Source organism: Notolepis coatsorum (genome assembly GCF_963971535.1).
Source record: "Notolepis coatsorum genome assembly, chromosome: 15".
Classification (NCBI taxonomy): Eukaryota; Metazoa; Chordata; class Actinopteri; order Aulopiformes; family Paralepididae; genus Notolepis; species Notolepis coatsorum.
In genome coordinates, this window is record NC_140179.1 from 85505879 (window position 1) to 85529121 (window position 23243).

At 45.9% G+C, this 23243-nt stretch overlaps 1 protein-coding gene across 1 annotated transcript in view; it reads right to left on the reverse strand.

Annotated features, from left to right (window-relative positions):
- LOC311242123 (XK-related protein 8-like) overlaps positions 1-23243 on the reverse strand; it is a gene marked incomplete at both ends in the record, with an annotated part of 58639 nt that overhangs the window by 32833 nt on the left and 2563 nt on the right. Inside the window, 2 exons of the mRNA XM_084331078.1 lie at positions 3831-4226; positions 22786-22976. Of these exons, the coding sequence (XP_084187204.1) occupies positions 3831-4226; positions 22786-22976 (587 nt within the window). The remainder of the gene's footprint in view (positions 1-3830; positions 4227-22785; positions 22977-23243) is intronic.

A 23243-nucleotide genomic window follows, 5' to 3' on the forward strand; every position in this document is an offset into this window, starting at 1 on the left:
GATGTTAAAATAAGAATATGACTTGGCCTGAAAAAAATTTCAGTCAGGAGAATTTTTTTTGCTTTAATCCCTGGACAAATAAGCACACACTCAAAACATTTAAAGGGATGATTTTGCATGATTGCCTTCATTATCAGGAAGATCATGTATGGAGATACATTGGCCGCTTTTGAATCGCATGATACGTTTTGGTTTAAAAGCTGGGGGGGGCACTTTGGGATCCTCTTTATTGTGCGAGACAACTACCGCCCCAAAGTCAGCTGCAGCTGACACACACGTGCACACACACATACACACCTGTGGTTTTCCTTAAAACCCAGCATCATCCGTCTGTCACATTGCAATCCACACCCTTGTCATTATGTAATACTGGGGGGACATGAGGGATGACAATACATTGAGTTAGTGGTTTGCTCTTTTTAACTGTATTTCAAAGGGATTTGTTTAGTTTTTTTCCTGATGTAGCTGGCCAACAAAGCTTGAGGGTCGACTTCCCCTGGTCTGTGTGAGATTACGACGATGATGAACAATACTGAGCCTGAAGATATCGCATTTTTACACACATGCAGCTTGACCATTAAGAATGTGTTTTCTTTGTTTATGTTTTGTCTTTCTTGAGTATCTGTACATATTTATATTGTGCCTTTTAACCGTCATATGTATACATAATCTCTAAGGGAAATACTTAAGATGTGTTTAATGCATTATCATATTATTGTTACATGCTTTATCTGAAGTGTTATTTTACTTTTTCTTATTTTTTTTAACTACTTTGTCTGTTGCAGAGACTTGGTGTAACGCTTCAGTAACTTAAATGACAGGCATATTCATCATCTGTCCTGTCTATACTGTAATACTTTTTCTAACATTTACCAGTGAAATCTCTCATCTCTCAACAATCATAGCTGTATCCAGTAATCGAATCTCCTTTGGGAAATTAAATGGCATCCTTTTGTTGCTGTGAAATGCTTCTATCGCATGGCACCCCTTTGTTGCTGTGAAACGCTTCTATCGCTTAGAGACAATCAAATCAGGAACACATGGTACGCTGACTGCTGTTTAGATCTACTTATACTGAAATGTACATAGCAAGCAATCCTACTCTAGGTAACATTATACTTTTAGTTAATCATTTCATGCTGTGCTACCTAAATAGAGGGAAATGGGATTCTGAACCGACTCTCATTTCCTTTGCATAGTCAATGTCAGACCATATACAATTTTATCTAGATTTTTCTCGCTGTACGTACTTGTCGGTTTAGTGTTGGCTTTTGTTATATTGTTTTTTGTCTGCATGCCAGTTTGTTTTGAAGTACGCCATGGCTATCAAAAAATATGATCTTGCAATATTTTAGTGTATGCTTTCATTTAAACTTTTTTTAATGCCAAAAACTGAGTTATTTTTCAAAATGCTGTTTTTTTTTTTTTTCATGTTTCATCTCATTGTCAAGGACCTTTGAAGGCACATAGCATCATGGTAGATATGTATCTGGCTTGAGTGTGATCCTGTCCACATTATCTGAACATTCAGTGATCATGTAATTAAATTAGTATTATTTCTCCACACTCGCTGTCTGGGACCTGAGCAATGGTTCTGTAAAAGGTTTTCCTCTGCTGAGAACACTCATGACAATTTAAATAAATAAAACGTTTGAAAATGACAGTTACTGACTCTACAGTATGCATTTAGATGTTCATACATTACTGTAAACGGAACAGAACCAGTTCATGAACGGAAGGGTTTGTAAAAATATAAGTAAAATAAGATGGACTGACTGGTCAACTGGTGGTGGGAAACCACACTGAAACCAGACTAAATAATAAACTGCTCCCCTGACTCAATTTCTTGACGATGGAAATTGACTGCATCAATCTGACCAGTTTTGTCAGAAAATTCTTTGCGATACATTCCTTAGCATTAGTCTCCTGTAAAATTCTGTCAGCGGGTGTATAGTGAAGGGGGGGGGGGGGGTGGCACTCCCCCACTTTGTATTTTCAAATAATAAACCAAATGTAGGAACTGTGCGGTTCACCTCCTACTTCTGTCAACATCGGAAATGGCTCCTCTCCCTCTGCTTCTCCTGCAGGGTCCCACAAGGCTCCATCCTTGGCCCTATTCTATTGTCTCTGTATATGCTGCCCCTTGGTTTAGTCATTCAAAAACACTATCTCCTTCCATTGTTATGCGGGACGACACTCGGGTCTATCTCCCCATGAAACCCAATGACAAGTCCAGTCTTGACAGCCTCCGATCCGGTCTATGACATCAAATGCTGGATGGCACAACATTTCCTACAACTCAATTATTCTAAATGTGAAATCCTCCTTTTCGGCCCCCCAAACCAAACCAGTGTTATCGCCAGCAGCCTGGGTAACCTGTCTGCCCTAGTTCAGTGTTTTTTCCAGCTTCGGTCCACAGCTAGGATCAAGGCCATACTCTCCCCCTCAGACCTTGAGTCATTCACGCCTTCATATCTTCACGACTAGATTACTGTAACTCCCTGTACCTGGGGCTTAATAAGTCGACCATAGCCCGCCTACAGTTACCCCACAGTACTTGGAAGAGAGCTCATATTACCCCTGTTCTTGCCTCCCTTCATTACACTACAGGATATAATTCAAAGTTCTCCTATTCGTCTACAAAGCTCTTAATGGTAAGGCCCCCTTTTATCAGACCTCCTCACCCCCTATACCAACATCAGGGCCCTCAGATCTGCTGATAAGGGTCTCCTAACCACCCGTAGGTCCAACTTCAAGTCTAGGGGGGGGGGGGGGGGGCGTGCTTTTGCTATCGCAGCCCCTGACCTCTGGAACAGCATCCCCACGTCCATCAAATCTACCCCCTCCATCGAGTCTTTTAATCTAAGCTCAAAACTCACCTATATTCCCTAGCCTTCCCTGACTCACTCTGACTCTGGCCTGGTTTGTTTTGGTGTGTTGTTGTTCTGTTTCTTTGTTTGTCTGTTGGTTGTTTATTTTCTGTTTATTTATACTTAAGGAGTACTTTCAATTTGTTTTGCTACGTGACCCACTGTAAAGCATGTCGGTTGACAAGTGTCATGTTTAAATGTGCTATACAAATACATTTTATTGATTGATTGTGTGCTCCCTCACTTCCAAAAATAGCACTACAACTCCAGTATTGAAATAAGAATTTTATTTGAGAATGAAGGTAAACATTTTATTTTGGCGTCAAGGAGTGATTAATTACAAACAAGACTATATAAAGCCATGTCCTACTTGGCACTCCAGTTGACTGCCTGAATTAGCTTGGCATGCTTCACATCGTTCTTGTCAAAAAGCTGCACAAAGCGCCAAACATTTCAAGCATCTCTATCCACACAAGCCTGTATGACTCAAAGTCACCTTCATCTTCCCCTTTGTGTCTCGAGGCTGTCAAGTGATGCGGGTCAGGGGTAAAAGTTCTCCGACAAATTCTTCATTCTTGTATTCTCTATACTTCCAGAGCTTTATTCCTTGTTGCACCATACACCATACTGAGACACAACATACAGCATGAACAGGAATTACTAAATATCTGTTTACAAGCAGAGGTGGTATTGACTGTTAGTGCCATCTAATGGTACGGTAAAATGACTGTATTACAACAGATACAATCTCAGTATCCCTTTCTAACATTGACATCTCAGTATCCTGTTCGACTAGAAAGTACAAACTCTTAACCGCTTCACACTTTGGATCTTTCTTCTTCCTGTAATACATTACTTTACATGCAACACCGATACCATAGACTGCAATGATTACAGAACTAACTATAAAGGTGTAGTGGGGCTGCGGCAGTTCACAGTAGATCCGCCAACACCACAGACCACACAGCAGCACCAGATCCAGCATCATCCAGGCGTGGTACACAATCCAGAACCTCGCCTGTCCCCCGACGTTGAACCATCTGAAATACCAGATAAGGCCTACGGTGGCCTTCCAGAGCCACTCTCCACCCACGCTATACATGAGGTCTGTCTGCAACCACCAGGCGGCGAAGACCAGGATCATCCAGGAACACAGGAAGTGGGCAAAGATGACACGGGGCAGGACGGAGGCGAAAAGACTGAGGGCGACAATGCGGGGGGCCATCAGCAGCAGGTTCCAGAGGGAGAAGACCAACCACGAACAGACCGTCTGCTTCTTCCTCTGCTTGGCGCGATGATAGTTCGCACTAGTCACACCACCGGCGATGGCCAATGCTGAACCGGCTGCCTTTAACACTGAGGAGAAGAGAGATTGATTGATTGATTGATTGAAAACTTTATTAACAGATTGCAGAATGGGTACAGTACAGTACAGCTCAATACATACAATTGTTAAGGGGATGCAGACCAGAGAAAGACTTTCGTCTTGTTTGCATCAGGGTCCCCCATTTTCAAATCCGGTACAAGAATCCACCATTAAATTGGCTTCTTGCGTTACAAATTGTGTGAGGCAAAGTGAGCCCACGTTGAACCTAGGAGATGCTCCTACAGTATGTATAGTACATCGGTGGTTACTTTCTAGCTCCAAAATGGCATAAACTTGATTGGCTTTTCAGTGATCTCGATTTCCTTCCCTAAACAAAGACTAATAGTCACTATAGTATAGTCTATAGTCACTTTTCCGCACCTACTCCCGAACTCTGCATGCACAGATTGCCCACGGAGTCTCTCTGGATTGTCCAGAGATCTAGGTTTATCAATCTGTGCATGCAGAGTATGGGAATAGGTGTGGAAAAGTGACTATAGCTCAGCCGAGAAAGTGTCGATCAACTTGGGATTGGTCTCTCCATGTTCAGGACACTCAGGCGTATAAAGGTCTATTGGATCATGTCTCCAGCACCCCCACAGCCGTAGCTACAACCACTTAATGGCAAGGCTCTCATCCACATTCATTCATTATCTCCCCCCGCTCGCTCTCTCCCATGATTTCAGAATACCGGAAATGTTGCAGTGGTCTATGGGACACGGGCAATATTGTGGTGCCAAAGCAAAGGGGTAGCGCGCCACAGACTAGTTCTAGCTGCACCTAGTCCCTATCGTGGCTTTGGAATTTGGACGGACGCAGTACCCAAGCTACTGTGGTTTGTTATGGCGTCCATAGATTGATCACTCAGTGGTCAATGACCTTGCTGTGAAATTACTACTACTTTTTGTAGCGTTGTGGCAGTTGTAATTTCATGATTAATGGTCTAGTTTCCCCACAATATTAACTTCTGTGGCACGATACTAGGCTGATAACGGCTCATGTTTGTTACCTGCTGACATGCATTAGACCACAGAGAGGTCAGGACATTTCAATGTAAAAAATGTAAAAAAAGATCTGGATAACCCATTGAGCTTTAACTTATGACACTGTTCTGACATCTTCCGTATGAAAACTCTCAGCCTAGTATCATGCCACAGATGTTGAAAAACTAGACCATTAATCATTACATTACAACACAAAGTAGTAGTCCTTTCACAGCAAGGTAACATTAAAAGGGGCACTTCACCAAAAAAACTGCTGATTTATTTTGCATGAAAAATTCTAAAAGGTTTTGGACACATTAATTACAGTCCATAAATATTTGGAAATTGTTCTCAATTTTGGCTCGGTAGGCTACACCACAACACTGGATTTGAAATTAAACAATCAAGATGTGCTTTAAGTGCTTTAATTTGAGAGTATTTACATCCAAATCAGGTTTTGCCTATATATGCCTCCTCCTTTTTAAGGGACCAAAAGTAATTGGACAATTGATTGATTGATTGATTGAACATTTTAGATTTTCAATCAATCAAACAGATTGCAGAATGGGTACAATACAGTACGACTCAATACACACAATTGTTAAGGGGATGCAGACCAGAGAAAGACTTTCGTCTTGTTTACATCAGTGTCCCCCATTTTCAATTCATCATAACATAATATGACATACAGATAGACAGTACTGTTACATCCAGACATTTATGACATACCAGATCTACAAATATACAGTACTGTTTAAGAGTACAACGCCTGTCATATATACCCTGGCGTTGGAAACTCTGATTAATAGACAAGAGTTTCTAAAAAGAGAGTATATACATTATATACATTTGAGAGTATATACATTTGAGGGGGAAGAAACTGTACATTGAAGGGGGTGGGGTTTGGCCAGTTTTGAATTGCAGTCTCCCGTAGGTGCTCTTTTAGAGAGGTTTTGAAGGTGGGTAGTGATTCACATTCCTTTACAGCTGTGGGTAGGGCATTCTACATTGTTGTTGCATAATTGCTAAACGTGTTTAGTCCCTTGTTTGAGCCGAATCGTTAGGTTATGGCTATAACCAAGTTCTGTTAGTTAGGGGCGACGCTTGGCATCACCTACTGCACTCCCTCGCGTACGTGCACGCGTACTGAATAACATTCCACAAATATACCTTTAATACCAGTATTAGTCTGACCACACCCCTCATCAGCTTACCTTCATAAGCAGGTGTGTGGTCACCTGCTCTCCTCCTTCCCAAGCTTTCACCACAAGGTGAGGTCAAGGGCTGCAGCGGCCGTCTGATGCCAAGCGTCGCCCCTAACTAACAGAACTTGGTTATAGCCATAACCTAACGTTCTGTTTCGTTAAGGGGCTCTGCTTGGCATCACCTACTGCACAAGGGAGGCCAAGCGGAGCCGCTGGCTGACAAATACACCCCGCTGACAGCCCCCCACAACCATCAGAACAGGGAGGGCCGAGCCCCCCCGACCCCCCCTAATGGAGGGCATCCCCCCTATTAGGGGCCTCACGGGAGGGCGACGGACCCGACCGTGCGAAGAGGCACTCAAGCAACCCAACGCACAGGGTGAGCAGACCGTGGCTTGACCCCACGACTACACCCACGCACAACCCGCATGCCACCCGGGAACGAACGTAGGAACAACCTCGTCACTGCCCCCAGAATCACGGGGTCAAGGGCAAACCCAACCCCGTGGCAAGGCCGTAGCAGCGGAGCGCGAAGGAAGACCCAGACCCACCAAAAGGACTGGACTCCCTGGAATGGGGGCCCGGAGAAGTCCATGATGCCAGCATCAAGACCCCACCAGGGGGGCACCTAGTGACCCCGCCCCCCACATCGCCAGCGTATTCGGACAAAAGGCCCCTCAGCCGAGCGGGCCCTGTCCTCCCCAACAGCACACCGCCTGGAACACAAGCCCTGCAACAGGCAGACAGCATGGTCATAACACACAAGAGTTAACCAACGGAAGCAGGCAGTGCACCGGGGAAAAAGACCAGGCAACAGGCTGTCAACCCAAGCCTGGAAACTGCGGACGAGGCAGGCGCCAGAAAGGTCAGCTGAAACAGCCGCCCCGGCGGAAGGGGCGTATGCTGGCGTTGTCGCATAACCAAGCTTTCAAACAGCACGTCCGAAGTGGGATCCGTAGACCACTCGGCCCCTGACAGCTGCCCACAGAAAAAGCCCATACGATCGGCAGACGTCATGAACGTGCAGGGGCACCCTCAACCGGAGAACCGGGAGTTGACACTGCAGCAACACACCAGAGAACCAACCACCCAGGCATCACCCCATGCAATGGTTGGTCCCATAACCCCTCAGGAAAGAAACCCCGAAACACACCTGCGGCACCGCCGCAGCCCGCGTTCCGGTTCCCAACAGGGCTATCCCGGGCCTACGGGTCAACGAGCATCACCCCGGACCGGGCCCGGTGATACGGGGAGCACAGGGTCCCCGAGGAGGTTAAAACCACCCAACAGGCTCCTCAGCGCCAAAACGCAAGAGAAGAGCGTAAAAATGGAAGACCAGCCCCAGCACCCCGCACTCGGTATTCCCAGGAGGTCACCCAACCAAGTACCAACCAAGACCAACCCGTACAGCGGCCGAGATCCGACGAGATCGGACGCGTACAGGTCGGCACGGCCGTAAGCCATTACGACAGTGCAGAATACAACGCACCCAACAAGGGTCCCATAACGCTCAACCCTGTGACACCCGGATCGACCTAGCATTTTTCCCCCTGAAAAAAACCCAAGTCCCTCAGGGTACCAGAACAGCAGATCTGCATCCCCAGCGGACAACGGGTGCAATTGATCTGGACCAGCGCGACCAGAACCAGTCCCGTGCCCTAATCACGCCGACCTGCCAACCCCAGGAGAAGGGGCAGATATGCGCGTTTGATCCCAACACAAAAAAGAAGGCGCCACCCAGACGTGTCGGTATGAACCGCGTCCGGTGGCCCACCCCTAGGGCGTGAGACCCTTCCCCATATGTCCAGACCCATTCCGTCATCATCCCCTGACATGAACGGGAACCCATCGACAACACACAGGATGTCGGAAGAGGAAAAACCCCCATCCCAATTGCTCCATAAAAACGCTGTTTCACCCAAGCAAACAAGGCGCGCCAGTCAGCAAATGGCCCAAAAGCACATCCTGAGCCAGCACTATGTGTGCGTTTGGACATACCCACATCAACAATAGGCCGTTTAGACCACCATATTGAATCCCCAAGACGCCCAGGGAAACGACAAGAGGGGCGAGATGCAATCAACTCCATGAATGAATGAATGAAAAAATGTACCCAACAGACTGCAGTACAGGAATACACACAAAAAGATAAGGGGAGGCAGACCTGAGAAAGACGTTAGTCTTGTTTCCATCAGGGACCCTCATTTCCAATCCATCAAGACACATTCAACTCTTTATAAAAATAAAGAAAAGGCATCACCCGTATGACCCAACTGCACAGCTGGGAGTAAAAACCCTGTTTTTCACATGATTTTAATCCAGTCACTCCTTTTAATCAGAGTGTAAGACCAGACTCTCCCAGAAACACCTTCCCACATGAGACCACGGTCAAGAAAAAAGATATGTAAACTGTGAGACACGTGACCAATAGACTCAAGTTTGACACATAAACCGGGCGCAGCAGGCCTGTAAGCCCTGCGCCCAACCTCGACATCTTTAAGACACCAGCTCATGGAAGGCGTCGCCATAGCAACAACGCTACAACGGGCGGGGAAAAACCCACCGGATCCTGTCATAACAGGAGTCGGTAGAATACCCCTTCCCCCCCCCCCTGTCAAGCACTGGCTTGGCCCTGACTGGCTCAGCAGAAAAGATCAAAAAATCCTCTAAACCAATCAAGTGGGAAAAAGGAGGGGTTTATTCGACACCCCCTCCCGAAAACACACCCTTTATCCCTACACACAGAAACACAACCGTAGCCATCTTGAAAAACCTCCGGTAGAAAGCAATGCATAGCATAAGCTAATACAATGCCTGCTACCCACAAAAAGTGTAAAAGGATTTACAACAAAACACAAGTCGCCTGTGCGTGAATCCCATACCCGTTGCCTATGTCATACATAGGAAAGAACGCCGAACGAGAGTAACGGCTAGGCCGTGAAAAAGTGTGCGTATGAGCATTACTGCAACTAACAACACAGCATTGTGAAAACACATATACTTAGTTAAAGCAATGGAATAACACCAGTTCTAATTGCATGTGGAGCATCAAGCTAAATAGAACCTATTACCGAGTGTAAGTTGCAGACCTTGCTTAACCTCGTAACACAACACAACTCACCCCCCAACGTAAACAGGGTAGATTCATATATACACAACCCCACCATATGATTTGTATGAAGAAACACACAGTTTGTTCGGCCAAACACAGTCCCCCTTATGTCGGGGAACTTTTTTTATTAAAACTAATAAAGTGTAAGGCACAATATCACAGAGGGGCCGGGAAGGGTGTAGGGGAGGGGACACAGAGGGGAAAAAGTCACTCCTAACGGCGTCTGCCACCTCGCGCCGCTCGAGTCTTGCCACCCCGGGGAGCCCCGGAGGGACGGTAGGTTACAGTCTGCTGGACACAACGTTCCCTACCGTCTCCTCCGGTCTGGGATGGGCCGGCGGTGGCCGAAGCGCCGTTTCGTCCCCTGGCCCTCTTGGCAGGGCCAGCAGCGGCGGCGGAGGCAGTGGTAGCGGCGACGGAGACAGCTCGACGTCGCGGAAGCCTTCTGCCCCCACCGGCAAGGACGGGAGGCGGAAAATGGGGTTGAAGGACGGATCTCTCCTCTGCCATTTCTCTGCATGTTGAGGTCATCAATTGCAGGGCCTTCCCGAACAGGCCAGCGTCGGAGAGGGCGGCCGTCAGAAGAGGGGCTCTCTTCTTCTCTGGCACACGGGCCTGCTCTAGCCAAAGGTGACGCTGGCCCAGGGTGGCCAGGGCGCGCACTTTCCCCATGGCTATGGCCAGCACCTGGGAAAGGTGCAGGACAGCTCCCGCAGCCTGGGTGATCTGATCGCATTTTACCTCGTTCAGATCCGTGCCGCCCGTCATTATCCCCGATACAAATCTAGCCAGGTGGGCGATGTTAGACGCCGCAGCCAGCGATTGTGTACCAGCGATGAATGACTGGTCACCCCAATAAGCCAATCGCCTAGCCGACTTCCCCTGGAGGACCGGCTTGCATAGGGGTTCCCACACCATATCCGGACAGAGGAGCGCGGCCATCGGATTGTCAAGCCAAGGCACGCCCTCCCCCATACCTTTGACTAACCCCGACACCCGCGTAACTGGTACGTAGGCGGGAGTTAGTCCCATGATGTTGGACACCGCCTGACCCCGACGAACATAGGCCCCCATCGATGGGAAAAATGGGTAGACAACGTCCACCCCTCTCACTGGGGGACGCTGCCAGGGATGGCCTATGAGGTCATCAGGGGCAGGTGCAGGCAATGGCAGCGGCAGCGGCACACCGTTTGCGGTGGCGGCTACCGCCATGAGCTCGGGAAACAAAGCCCGCAGTTCCCCCTGCGAACCTTCCTCCACCGACCCCGCATCCCTCGCATACAGCAGGCTGCGACTGGTCAAGGAGCCACAATCCGATGCGGCCGACAGTAGGGCATCCTGCTGATGAGGCCAAGGTGGTTCCTCGACATCCTCGAACAAGGCGCCCCATGGAGCCATTTCTCCCCCCTCCGGGGTCTCCGGAGGAGGGATACTCTCCTCCACGGGACCATCATACAAGAATCCGTCCGCCTCCTCCATGAAGTCCTCAGTTTCCATCAGAAATCCAGAGTCGGACGCATCCTCGCTGGTCTCCAGCAATTCCCCAAAACCCAGGCCGTTCGCGTCTGCACGCCACCATCTTGCGACGCGAGCGAGCAGACGCAAAAAGTTTTCGTCGCAAATCCTCCGGCTCCAAAACAATCCCCCGTTCATCAACAGGCGATTCCCCAGAACCAGAGGAACCAGAGTCGAGATCAGGCCATCGCCGGAGCGACGGCACCGAACCCTCGGCTCGTCGGTGAGGAAAACTATCCACCGGCAGTCTCCCGGGCTGGGTCAGCAACCACGAGAGTGGCAACAGCCCAGCACCGAAGCGCACGACGGAGGCGGGAATGGAGAACCGGTGGTGAAGAGTAGGTCTAGCGGGTCTACTCTCCGCGGAATACATTATGACAGAAAAACCTTTTCTTATACAACAAAGTGAGAGAAGAAAAGATTAAGCACAATGTAAACCAGTCACAACCCTATTTCAACTAACAAACACGTCAAGTGGGGTACTACCGAAGGCACTTCCTTGTGGTGAAAGCGACAGAAGGAGGAGAGCAGGTGACCACACACCTGCTTATGAAGGTAAGCTGATGAGGGGTGTGGTCAGACTAATACTGGTATTAAAGGTATATTTGTGGAATGTTATTCAGTACGCGTGCACGTACGCGAGGGAGTGCAGTAGGTGATGCCAAGCAGAGCCCCTTAACGAAACAGAACTGGGTTTAACATGATTTGTGGAGCTCCCTCTGGTGTTGTGTTCATGGTATTCACTGACCTTTGGGAAGTATTTTGACATGTATATGGGTACCTTAGTGGTGTAGTATATCTTGTAGATCAGGCCCATTTCAAGTTGCTGTACTCTGTCGTCTACTCTAAGCCATCCTAGGTTGTCAAAGTGGGCAGGGGTGAGGTGGGTTCTAGGAGTAAGGTCAAGCAGTAGTCTGACCAGTTTGTTTTGTTATGTTTGTAATTTTGTTTTTAGCGCCTTTGAGGTGCTTTGGTACCATGAGGTGCAAGCATAGTCGTAGTACCCTTGAATGAATGCTCCTAAGAGTCTTCAGGGTATTCTTGTTTACCAGAGAGGAGATCCGGTACTATCAGTGAAGCAAGCCAAAAACTAAATAAAACCCACGAGAGAGATAAGAAAAACATTACGTGTGGTCAAATCAACTGTTTGGTACATTCTCAAAAAGAAAGAACCCAATGATGAGCTCAGCAACACCAAAAGACGTATCTGTGTCAAAGTAGAGTTAGTAAAAGAAAATTATAATAATAAAGTATCTAAAGAAAAAAAGCATGTACAGTTCTGGAACAACACTTTAGGGACAGCTGAGACAAGGATCAACTTGTACCAGCATGATGGGAAGAGAAGAGTATGGAGAAGGAAAGGAACTGCTCATGATCGAAAGCATACCACCTCATCAGTGAAGCATGGTGGTGGTAGTGTTATGGCGTGGGCATGTATGGCTGCCAATGGAGCTGGTTCCCTTGTATTTATTGATGATGTGACTGCTGACAATTGCAGCAGGATGAATTCTGACGTGTTTCGGGTAATATTATCTGCTCATATTCAGCCAAATGCTTCAGAACTCATTGGATGGTGCTTCATAGTGCAGATGGACAATGACCCAAAGCATACTGTGAAAGCAACCAACAAGTTTTTTAAGGCAAAGAAGTGGAATGTTATGCAATGGCCAAGTCAATCACCTGACCTGAATCCAATTGAGCATGCATTTCACTTGCTGAAGACTAAATGTAAGGGAAAATGCCCCAAGAACCAGCAGAAACTGAAGACAGTCACCAGGGCATCACCAGGGACAAAACCCAGTGTCTGGTGATGTAGTTTATGGGTTCCAGACTTCAGGCTGTTATCGACTGCAAAGGAGTTGCAACCAAGTATTAAAAGTGACCATTTTATTTATGGATTGTTAGTTTGTCCAATTACTTTTGGTCCCTTAAAAAGGGGGGTGCATGTGTATAAATTGTTGTAATTCCTACACTGTTCACCTGATTTGGATGTAAATACAGTACCCTCAAATGAAAGGTTAAAGGGGAACTATCTTATAAATGGCCTTTTCCAGTGTTTAGCATTGTTTTCTAGCGGGGGCGGAGCTAGGCGTTCATGGAGTGAGACGTGTTTCACGTGAGCTCCCTTCTATCGTGAAAATATACTTTTCTCCCCATTAGTCTTTATTTTATTTTTATTTGTTAATTGTCTGCTTGTTGAGTCGTCGAGTTTCAACTACTTTCGTCGACTTTTTTCAACTTTCTGCGATGTCGGTGGAGACCAGATCCATGAGCACTCCAGCAGGCAAGCTGCCACCGGATCTACCCTCACCGTCGCCCGGTATCAGTGAGATAAGTGAAGCTGTTCTCTCGGTCATGACCAAACTCCATGCAGACTTTGAGATACGCTTAGCTGAAACACAAAGAAAAGTGCAGGTGGAATTTTTTGATACCCTTCATCGAGAGATGTCAGAAGAAATTAGGTTGGCGGTCGACCCGTTGAGAGAAAAGATGGAGTCGCTGCATGCTGTCTCCTCGGCTAATGCTAACGAACTAGCCACGCTAACGACAGAGGCCTCACTACAAGGCGAGAGGCTGGCGGGTCTGGAGACCTCCCTGCTGGCTAGGCAGGCTGAAGTTGCCAAACTACAGTCGGTAATTGTGGAAATGCAGTCCCGGGAGAGACGCTACAACATCAGGATTGTTGGTGTACCGGAGGGCAACGAGGGAGGCCGTCTCTCGGAGACCATGCCGGAATTGCTGCAGAAAATACTGGGGAAAGATGTCCTCCCCAGCCCTCCCGTATGTGAGTCGGCCTACAGAGCGGGCAAGACCAGTCCTGGAGTGAACAAAGAGCCGAGGCCCATCATTGTCAAGCTAAACAGGCTCCAACAGAGAGAGCTCATCATGCGGTCGGCCCGTGCCAGAAGGGGTAAACTAAGTCTCGACGATCGCAAAGTGGCCATTTTCGAAGACTTTACGCCGGAGGTTCAAGCACAGAGAGGCGAATACAAAGCGGTCATGACCAGGCTATGGAAACTAGGCCTGAGGCCTACGCTATTCGCTCCCGCGAAATTATCTGTGCTGGGTAAGGGCGATGATCGTCGTTCATTTTGGTCGTTGGCTAAAGCGGAGGAATATCTCGGGAGGATAGCCAAGACTGTAGCTTGTTAACTATGTCGGGTGAGTGACTTGGCGATGTGGGCCTGAATACATTGATAGGGCGGACTACTCACAAATGCTTGTTGTCATGCCCAGACAGGCTAACTGTCCACTGCCCACCCAAGCTAGCGGGGCATCCCAATGACTTCTGTTACTCGCTAATGCTGACCTCATGGTCGTACGTGTGTGTCGCCTCTATGAAAGCTAGCGAGCTAGCTGGACAATGTACATAACAGATTCTAGCGTGCTAGCCGGATTCACCACTAGCTTACGCGCTAGCCTCGGGCTAGCTAGCAGGCTGTGTCTATCGCCCGCGCCGAGACATTCGAGACCCGTTAATGTTTACGTATTTTGGTTGTTGTTGCTGTTTAAGTGACATCGGTTTGCACAATTCAACAGTGATCGGTTCCTTAACTAACTTCTTGTATGCTTTTATTTTTATATCCAGGCTGTTTTGAGCTTTGGGCTCCAGTAGTAGAAGGTCGGTTGAATATATATATACAATATATGATAACAGGTTGTGTCAGGTATAGCTTATTACTATCCCCGGGTTAATGAAGGTGTTTAATTCTATTCTTATATAGGTTATGTCATTCCAGCCTTTGTGCCTGACCAGAGGGGCTGTTACATGCGTGCACCTTGACCATAAACCCTTTTTTCCTTTTCTTCTTATTGGCGCTGTTTAAATGACGTCTGTTTGCGCAATTTAACTGTGATCCGGTCCTGCCTTAGACTATCTGCTGGTATGCTTTAATTTAATTTTGTTTTAAATTTTCCTTTATCCATTTATGCTATAACATTGCAACATTAATACGCAGATTCGGAGGTAGATGGTTACAGGGATGATGTTGAGTTATTATATAATAATGGCTATTTTTTCCCTTATAGTTGTCTCATGTTAGGGCCAAGGCTCACGGTGGTTTTCGACCGATATCTTTATTGAATTTAATTTATATTTTTATTTGTGTTTATTGGACTAGTGGGGGTTTAATCAGGGGTTTATCTAGAGAGGGGGTCGGAGTGGAGAGCGTCTTATTGGATCCATGATTCCAGTGGGAAATGATAGGAAGATGACCATCCTTAGTGGATGGGGCATAGGGAGGGGATTGGAGAGTGGGTATAGGAGGGTTAATAATAGGACGGGTGGGTTAGGGTTTAGAGTAGAAGGAGGGGGGGTTGTAACTGGGGTGGTATTTTTCTGTGTTTTATGTACTGTTGTCTTATATGTGTGTAATTGTTCCTCCTCTGAACTCCTGGGATTGACTGTCTGGGCCCGCCTGGATCAGCGCCTCTGTCCTCAGCATGGCTGCACTGGTATGTTCTCTACGCATTTAGACAAATTCGACCATGGCTAAATTGAATATTTTAATTTGGAACGCAGGGGGTCTTAACGCCCCACACAAGCGGGCCAGTGTCCTTTGGTTATTGAAGAGAAGAAATATTGACATTGCTCTCCTTATTGAGACGCATTTATTGGTGGGTGATGTGTCAAGGCTAGCAAATCGACAATATCACGTTATCTCCTCATCCTCGGCCGATGATAAGATGAAAGGAGTCGTCATAGTTACAAGACGTAACCTTGATATCAAAGTCCTGGATGTGTGGTCGGACATGGAGGGAAGGATTACTATAGCAAAAGTTTAGTTCTCTCATAGGAAGATGGCAATAATAGCATTGTATGCCCCTAACACATTTGATTCAGCGTTCTATAATACAATCACGAAGAATATGTTGGAACTTACTGGATACGCTCTCATTGTGGGTGGCGATTTTAATGCGTGCTGGGATGCGGAGAAGGATAGGTCCGGGTCCTCTGAAACAAGCGACCAAAAACGGTCCTCTAAGGCCCTCAGGATGTGGGCCCAGGACACGGGGCTCGCAGACCTATGGCGCATATCCAATCCCACCCTCAAGGATTACTCTCACCTGTCAGCCAAACACAAAACCTTCTCTCGAATAGACTATGCATTCGCGTCCCCTAATATGTTTGATAGTTTCGACGTCTCATTGGTTCCCCTGGCTCTCTCGGACCACAAGGGGATCTTCCTTATGGCAACCTTTGGCAGGCTCTCCACGAGAGCTCCCAGGTGGCGTTTTAACTCCACCTTATTAAAGAACGATGATTTCTGTTCTGAGTTCAGGAGTAAACTAGCTGAATTCTTGCAGATCAATGTTGGCACGGTCGATGACCCCAGGGTCCTGTGGAACGCATTGAAAGGATTTATCAGGGATCATGTCACACTTTTCGCCTCCAATTTGCGTAAATCCCGGTCAAAAAAACTAGAAGGACTGGAAACATTATATGCTGACCTATACGCATCTTTGCAAACTAACTATAGTGAACGACTAAACACACAACGTAAGATAGTCAAGAAAGAAATAAACTCCATACTTAAACAACAGTCTGAGTTCTTGATACATAGGACAAGGCAAAATTACTACTTTCACGGCTCCAGGCCTAGCCATCTATTGGCAATGAAAATTCGCTCGAATGATCATTTCTCGGATATCCCCTCGATCAAGACGCGACAGGGTACAGTCACTACTGATTCGAAAAAGATCAACGACACTTTTAAAGAGTTTTACTCACAGTTATATAGCTCAGAGGTTAATCTCGACAACTCTAAATTTGAATAGTTCATTGGCGGGCTTGAGATACCCCACATTTCTGAGGAAGAGGCTAAGGAACTGGGGAAACCGATCACTCTTATGGAACTAAGGGAGACGATTGCTGAAATGCAGAGGGGTAAGGCACCAGGCTGGGATGGTATTCCACCCGAGGTATATTTAGCTTTCTGGGACCAACTGGGTCCATTGATGCTCGATATGATCAATTACGCTATCGAACAAGGGGAGTTCTCAAGAGATGTCAACATGGCGTTGATTTCTTTACTTCTCAAGAAGGACAAAGATCCCAATGATTGTGGTAGCTATAGGCCCTTGAGTCTTCTCGGGGCCGATTTAAAAGTGTTTGCCAAGGTGCTGGCCCGCCGCCTGCAGAGATTTATGACGGTATTGGTACACTGCGATCAAACTGGTTTTATCCCGGGGCGCCTGGCTGCAGATAATCTTAGGAGGCTGTTGCATGTAGTCGATAACAGTAAAGACAATACAGCTCCGTCCACAGTTCTGTGTTTGGATGCCATGAAGGCGTTTGACAGACTAGAATGGTCATACCTGTGGAAGGTACTTGAGGTTATGGGTCTTGGAAAGAATTTTATTCATATGATTAAAGTCCTGTATGCCTCGCCGTCGGCAATGATACTGACAGGCAAAAACTGTTCCACAATTTTCCCAGTCTCCAGATCTTCTAGACAGGGTTGTCCTCTGAGCCCAGGACTATTCGCGCTTTCCCTCGAACCATTGGCCCAATTTATTAGGCAATCGGAGGACATCGTCCCCATAATGATCAATAATACACCACACAAAATTGCTCTCTATGCGGATGGCCTACTGATTTTTATGTATGACCCTTCCCGGTCGGCCACAAAATTATTGGGAATAATCGACGACTTTGGTAAATTGTCAGGCTTTAAGATTAACTGGAACAAATCAGCCTGCCTACCTCTTAATGAGCTGGCCAAGGCGGTGCGACTACCAGCTGATATCCCCATAGTGGAACATTTTAAATACTTAGGCATAGAGATATTCCCCACGCTGAGTCAAACTACTAAGTACAACTTCACGGGTACTTATGATAAAATACTCCAGGATCTAGACAGATGCTCGTCCCTTCCTAACTCCTTACAAGCCCGGGCTTCCATAATCAAAATGAATGTCCTGCCTAGGATACATTTTGTTAGCTCAATGCTCCCCCTCCCCCCGCCAATAGACCACTGGCGCAAGGTACAATCGATGGTATCTAAGTTTATCTGGAATAACAAACGCCCGAGAATCAAAAGAGCTACTACTCAACGTAGGAAACAAGATGGGGGCCTCGCAATCCCTGATTTTAAGCTTTATTTCTGGTCCTTTTCACTGAAGCCTCTGATGTGCTGGCTAGACCCTGTAGATGCTGTATCTTGGCGCTCCTTAGAAGCGGCGGCGGTCTCACCGCTAAGATTGCAGGATGTGGTGTACTCCACTGTCCCTATTTCGAAATGCCGACTGAGGTATGGACCGATCATAACTCACGTGATCCAAACGTGGCGTAATGTACAGAAGTCGTGTGGGGTTAAATGCCCATGGCACCTGGACTCTCCAATTTTTAATAACCAGCAATTACTTGTTGGGCACAAGCCGGTTAATATTCCTCAATGGCAAAGGAGGGGGGTTCATACTCTGGAGGATATTTATGATAAGAACGGCCTCCGTGCGTTTCAGGACTTAAGAGAATTTTATGATCTTCCCGGCGAGTCCTTCTTTCTTTACCTTCAACTAAGGTCAGCGCTGAGGGCGCATGGCGTGCCGTGGGCTCAAGCTTTGCAACCACACCCCTTCCTCAGGCTCATAGTGGACAGGACGACCTCCAGAGGGTTTGTCTCAGACTTTTATACGCTCTTAATTCAATCCACGTATAAAAATGTATCATTGGATACAATCTGGCGTGTGGATATCCCGGAGTTGGACCCCGAGTTTGACTGGGATGATGTTTGGGCAAATGTGGCATTGTCTTCCCGCAACCCCAATCACCAGCAAATTAATTTTAATTATATTCATAGGACCTATCTTACACCTAGGAAGCTATTTGCTATGGGACTGATAACCGACTCTCTGTGCACTTTGTGCTCTCAAAAGGCCACTGGCACTTATATGCATATGTATTGGGATTGCCCACCAGTGGCCCGCTTCTGGAGGTCAATAACGGACAAACTTTCAGATCTGTGTGGCTTAACTATCCCAGTCACAGCTGTTACGCTACTCCTGAATGATGTAACAACACTACCCGCGTCCGTACAACTAAAAAGGGTTGTCCTAGCGGGCGTCACAGCAGCGAAGAAGCTAATAGCATTGAGATGGAAGGAGCCTGAGAAGCTCACAGTGATTAACTGGTCCCTAACACTGTTGGATGTGATTTATCTTGAGATATCCACGGCGCGGGTGATTGGGGTGGGGCAGGCTGGGATTGACCTGTGGTTCGCAGCAGCTGAGAAGGTCAGATTCAGATTCAGATTCAGATTCAGACAACTTTATTGATCCCCGTGGGGCAATTCGTGGGGCAACACGGCTCAGGGAGTATCAAAGTTACATCTCATTTAAAACTAACTTAAAATCATGGTTGAGAGATGGTCAAGTGTGCGACCATTTTAACTGAGGGGTTGTATTTTAATGTATGTATTTTAGTGTATTGTAACCTATACTGATTCCTACTGTGTTTTAATTATTGTACTATGTTTTTTAACTGAGGGGTTGTATTTTAATGTATTTATTTGTATGTATTTTAGTGTATTGTAACCTATATTGATTCCTACTGTGTTTTAATTATTGTACTATGTTTTAATTATTGTTGTGCTCATGTCACCTGCCCCAGAGACTACAGTTGAAAATTAGCCAACTTGGCTAAACTGGCATATTTATAGTCAAATGTTCCTTAATATGCACTGTCTCTGTATTTTAAACCAATAAATACAAATACAAATACAAATGGGTCAGGACCGCCGTGTGCGGCTGAGCGGGGTTGGGGTGCTTGTTCGGGGGAGTCCGGCGGTCTCATGGGAGGGGGAGGAGGAAATGTCTTGTCTGTCTTGTCTTTTGTGATGTCTTGAATTTAACTGGGGATTTTATTGGGGGGCAGCTATTTAGCTATTTCTTCACTATTTGGTCATTTATTAGATAGTACCCCTTGAATTTTGAATTTAAAATTTAAAAAGGTTGAACTCTGTTTTCTTTTCTTTTTGTCTTTATAATTTATAAATTGTTATTTCTGTATTATTATTGTTTTTGTGATTTTCCTGTGAAGTTCTGTGTATTGTGATTAAAGTGTTGTCTTGTTTCATGTAAATAATAATAAAAAAAATTTGATCAAAAACAAAAAAGCATTGTTTTCTAGCAATGTGGGGTTGTACCAACACTGTCTATGTCTCAAATTCAAATTTTTGCGCATTCCTCCAGTTCAGATGAGACACGGTCCTCCCCCAGTGAACTAAGCCATTCTGAATTTAGCGTACCTGTGACGTGTAAGGATTCTGATCTGCATACCTCAGCTCCTTCTGTGGTTGTAGCCACCGCCCACAATCAACAATTTGCTCAACACCGGAGCAAGTGGAAATAATGCAAAGCGGTTTCCCTGTCACTTCCTCAAAAAAGAGAGAGAGAGGGAGAGAGAGACAGATAGAGAGAGGGAGAGAGAGGCTCTCATACGGTGCGTCTCGGAGCATTTACACACACTCGCGATTGCGTGTGTGTGGGGGGAAACACGCGTGCTCTCGGAGCATCTCTCTCTCTCTCTCTCACTTGCTCGTTCTCACTCTCGCTCTCTCTCGTATCACAGCACTCGCTTGTATCACCGCCAACCTGTTGCAAAATATCATAGCGCATGCTCCCACGCGTATTCCGATCCGTGCAATAATATTCACAGGGGTATATATTGTCATTTGAAACAAGTTACCAATGCATTGTCCCGTGGTGAAATTAATTAGGTCTCCCTCTCTATCTCCCCCCCCAAAGCCAGTGTAGACTGTGGCAGAAAATGCTCTAGAGTACTTGATTAGAATTATACAACGGCATGCAAATTTCTCGATTCTGATTGGCCATTTACACGTCTTTATTGGCAACAATCCACGGTCCTGGGCTCAGGACCCGCCCACAACCGAATCACATAATCACTCCGCCGGCTCACTCCGGGAGAATGTTGATAGCGCCAGAATGTTGATAGCGCCATAAGCCCATAACGACTAAATATGAAGCGATTCTGTCAAGGGGAATGTGTTAGTCCTTTAAACAATGTTGGATGATGTAATTGATGGGTCTTGAGTCAATCTAGAACAAAAGAAAAATCGCGGATTGATTGATAGATTAATTGATTGATTTAAATTTCTACTTCCTTCCCACTGACTGCAGCGTTCACTCTCTCTCACACTGTCCGACGCTGGCGTACCCACAAACACACACACACACACACACACACACACACACACACACACACACACACACACACACACACACACACACACACACACACACACACACACACGCACACACACACACACGGACACACACACACACACACTCCTGTCTGCAACAGCGGGGGAGTCAGAGAGAGAAGCAGCGCTGTTTTAAGTGAGCATGGTCTATTGAATTGATTGATTGGTTGATTGCTAATTTTATTACTGTACCCCTGGTTTCCAACTGGTTAAGTTTAGGCTAAAAGAAATAAATAAAAAAATAGGGCGAAGAAAACGTTTTTTTTCCTATAGGGCAAAGAAAACCTTTTAATTTGTTTTACCTACTTTATATAGAAGCATCTAAGAATGAAGTTTTATGGAAAGTAGGTCTGCATTCCCTTAACAATTGTGTGTATTGAGCCGTACTGTATTGTACCCATTCTGCATCTGGTAATAAAATTTTCAATCAATCATTCCAATAATACACAGTTGGATGTGTTAGTTGGTTGGATGCACTTCAAGCTGCTTCCACATGAGGCAACTTCTCTCAATCATTCCAATAATACACAGTTGGATGTGTTAGTTTGGTTGGATGCACTTCAAGCTGCTTCCACATGGAGGCAACTTGTCTTTTTTGTAGTTGTGGGAACTACTTTTTCTGGCGGATGGTTTTTTCAATAAATCTTCGATTAATGTGTGTTTATTGTATAGAAATAAGGTTGGATGAATCTGGCAGTTGTATAAAAGCATTACATCACGCGCAGGAGTGGTTTGTGACCAATAAACCATGCCTAGGGGGGTCTAACGACCCTCGGCTGCGCCTCGGGCCTAACGACCACCCCTAGGCATGGTTTATTGGTCACAAACCACTCCTGCGCGTGATGTAATGCTTAAATACAAAACAATGATTTTTTTAAAAATTTATAAACCTTACAGATGTGTTCCATAGACTCACAGGAATTGTGTAAAATTGCCCAAATAGTGTAAGAAATAGTAAGATAGTTCCCCTTTAAAGTCAGCACTTACTTGTTTAATTTAAAAATCCATTGTGGTGTACAGAGCCAAAATTCTGAAAATTGTGACAATGTCAAAATATGTATGGACCTGACTGTAGTTTGAAATTTATTGAGTAAAATAGTTTGAATATGGTCACCAGTAATGTCATCTTGTATTGTTAATTACAGCTTGATGAAATTATATGGTAGCAGTCCCTATAAGACAAGGTATTGCTATTTTTTCCTCTACATCATTTCATGGTGCTGTACTTAATACAGCACAAGGATTCAATGTCCGGGACATTATGTCGCTGATGACATCATTGGTGGGATGTGTGAGATTATGTACAAAATAAAGCATTCTTTTTTGGTAAAGTGACCCTGTGGAATATTAAATTGTGGCTTTCGAATAGTATACGTCCACATTTCTAAATATGTACTGATAGGGCCTAAACTACACATGTGCTATAAAGGATCTGACAGCCTGTGAACTCCTTTTAACCTCCTTGACTACACAAACACAATGCCGTTTTGAGGCGTACCGGTAATACATACATGTAAAAGGCTCCACCTCGCCTCTCTGGATCATGACGGTGAGAACCAGAACCAACTGCGGGGCGCTCTCTGTGAAGTTCTCTATGAGCCGCAGCAAACTAAGGTTGAATTTCTGGAACACCGCCAAGACATCCAGGTTGCGATTCTTTGTGAAGAGTTTACGCACGGCGACTTCCATGACACCGGCATACCTAGGAGGAAACGTCACAAGTCTCAGTACTTTTCTTCAAAAGTATACAAAGCAATACACACACACACACACACACACCAATTTATTTTGAGAAGATGGTGCAGTACAAGAATATATCCCATCGTTATTCATATTAATTATAATGAATATTTACTGTTGGACTGTGGTAAAATTTTCCATGTACGAATAAATAAAAATAAATGATGCTGCTCGACTGCTAGTTACCTAATTGCCTGTCTTTAAACTATAGTATGGATGAACAATGTAA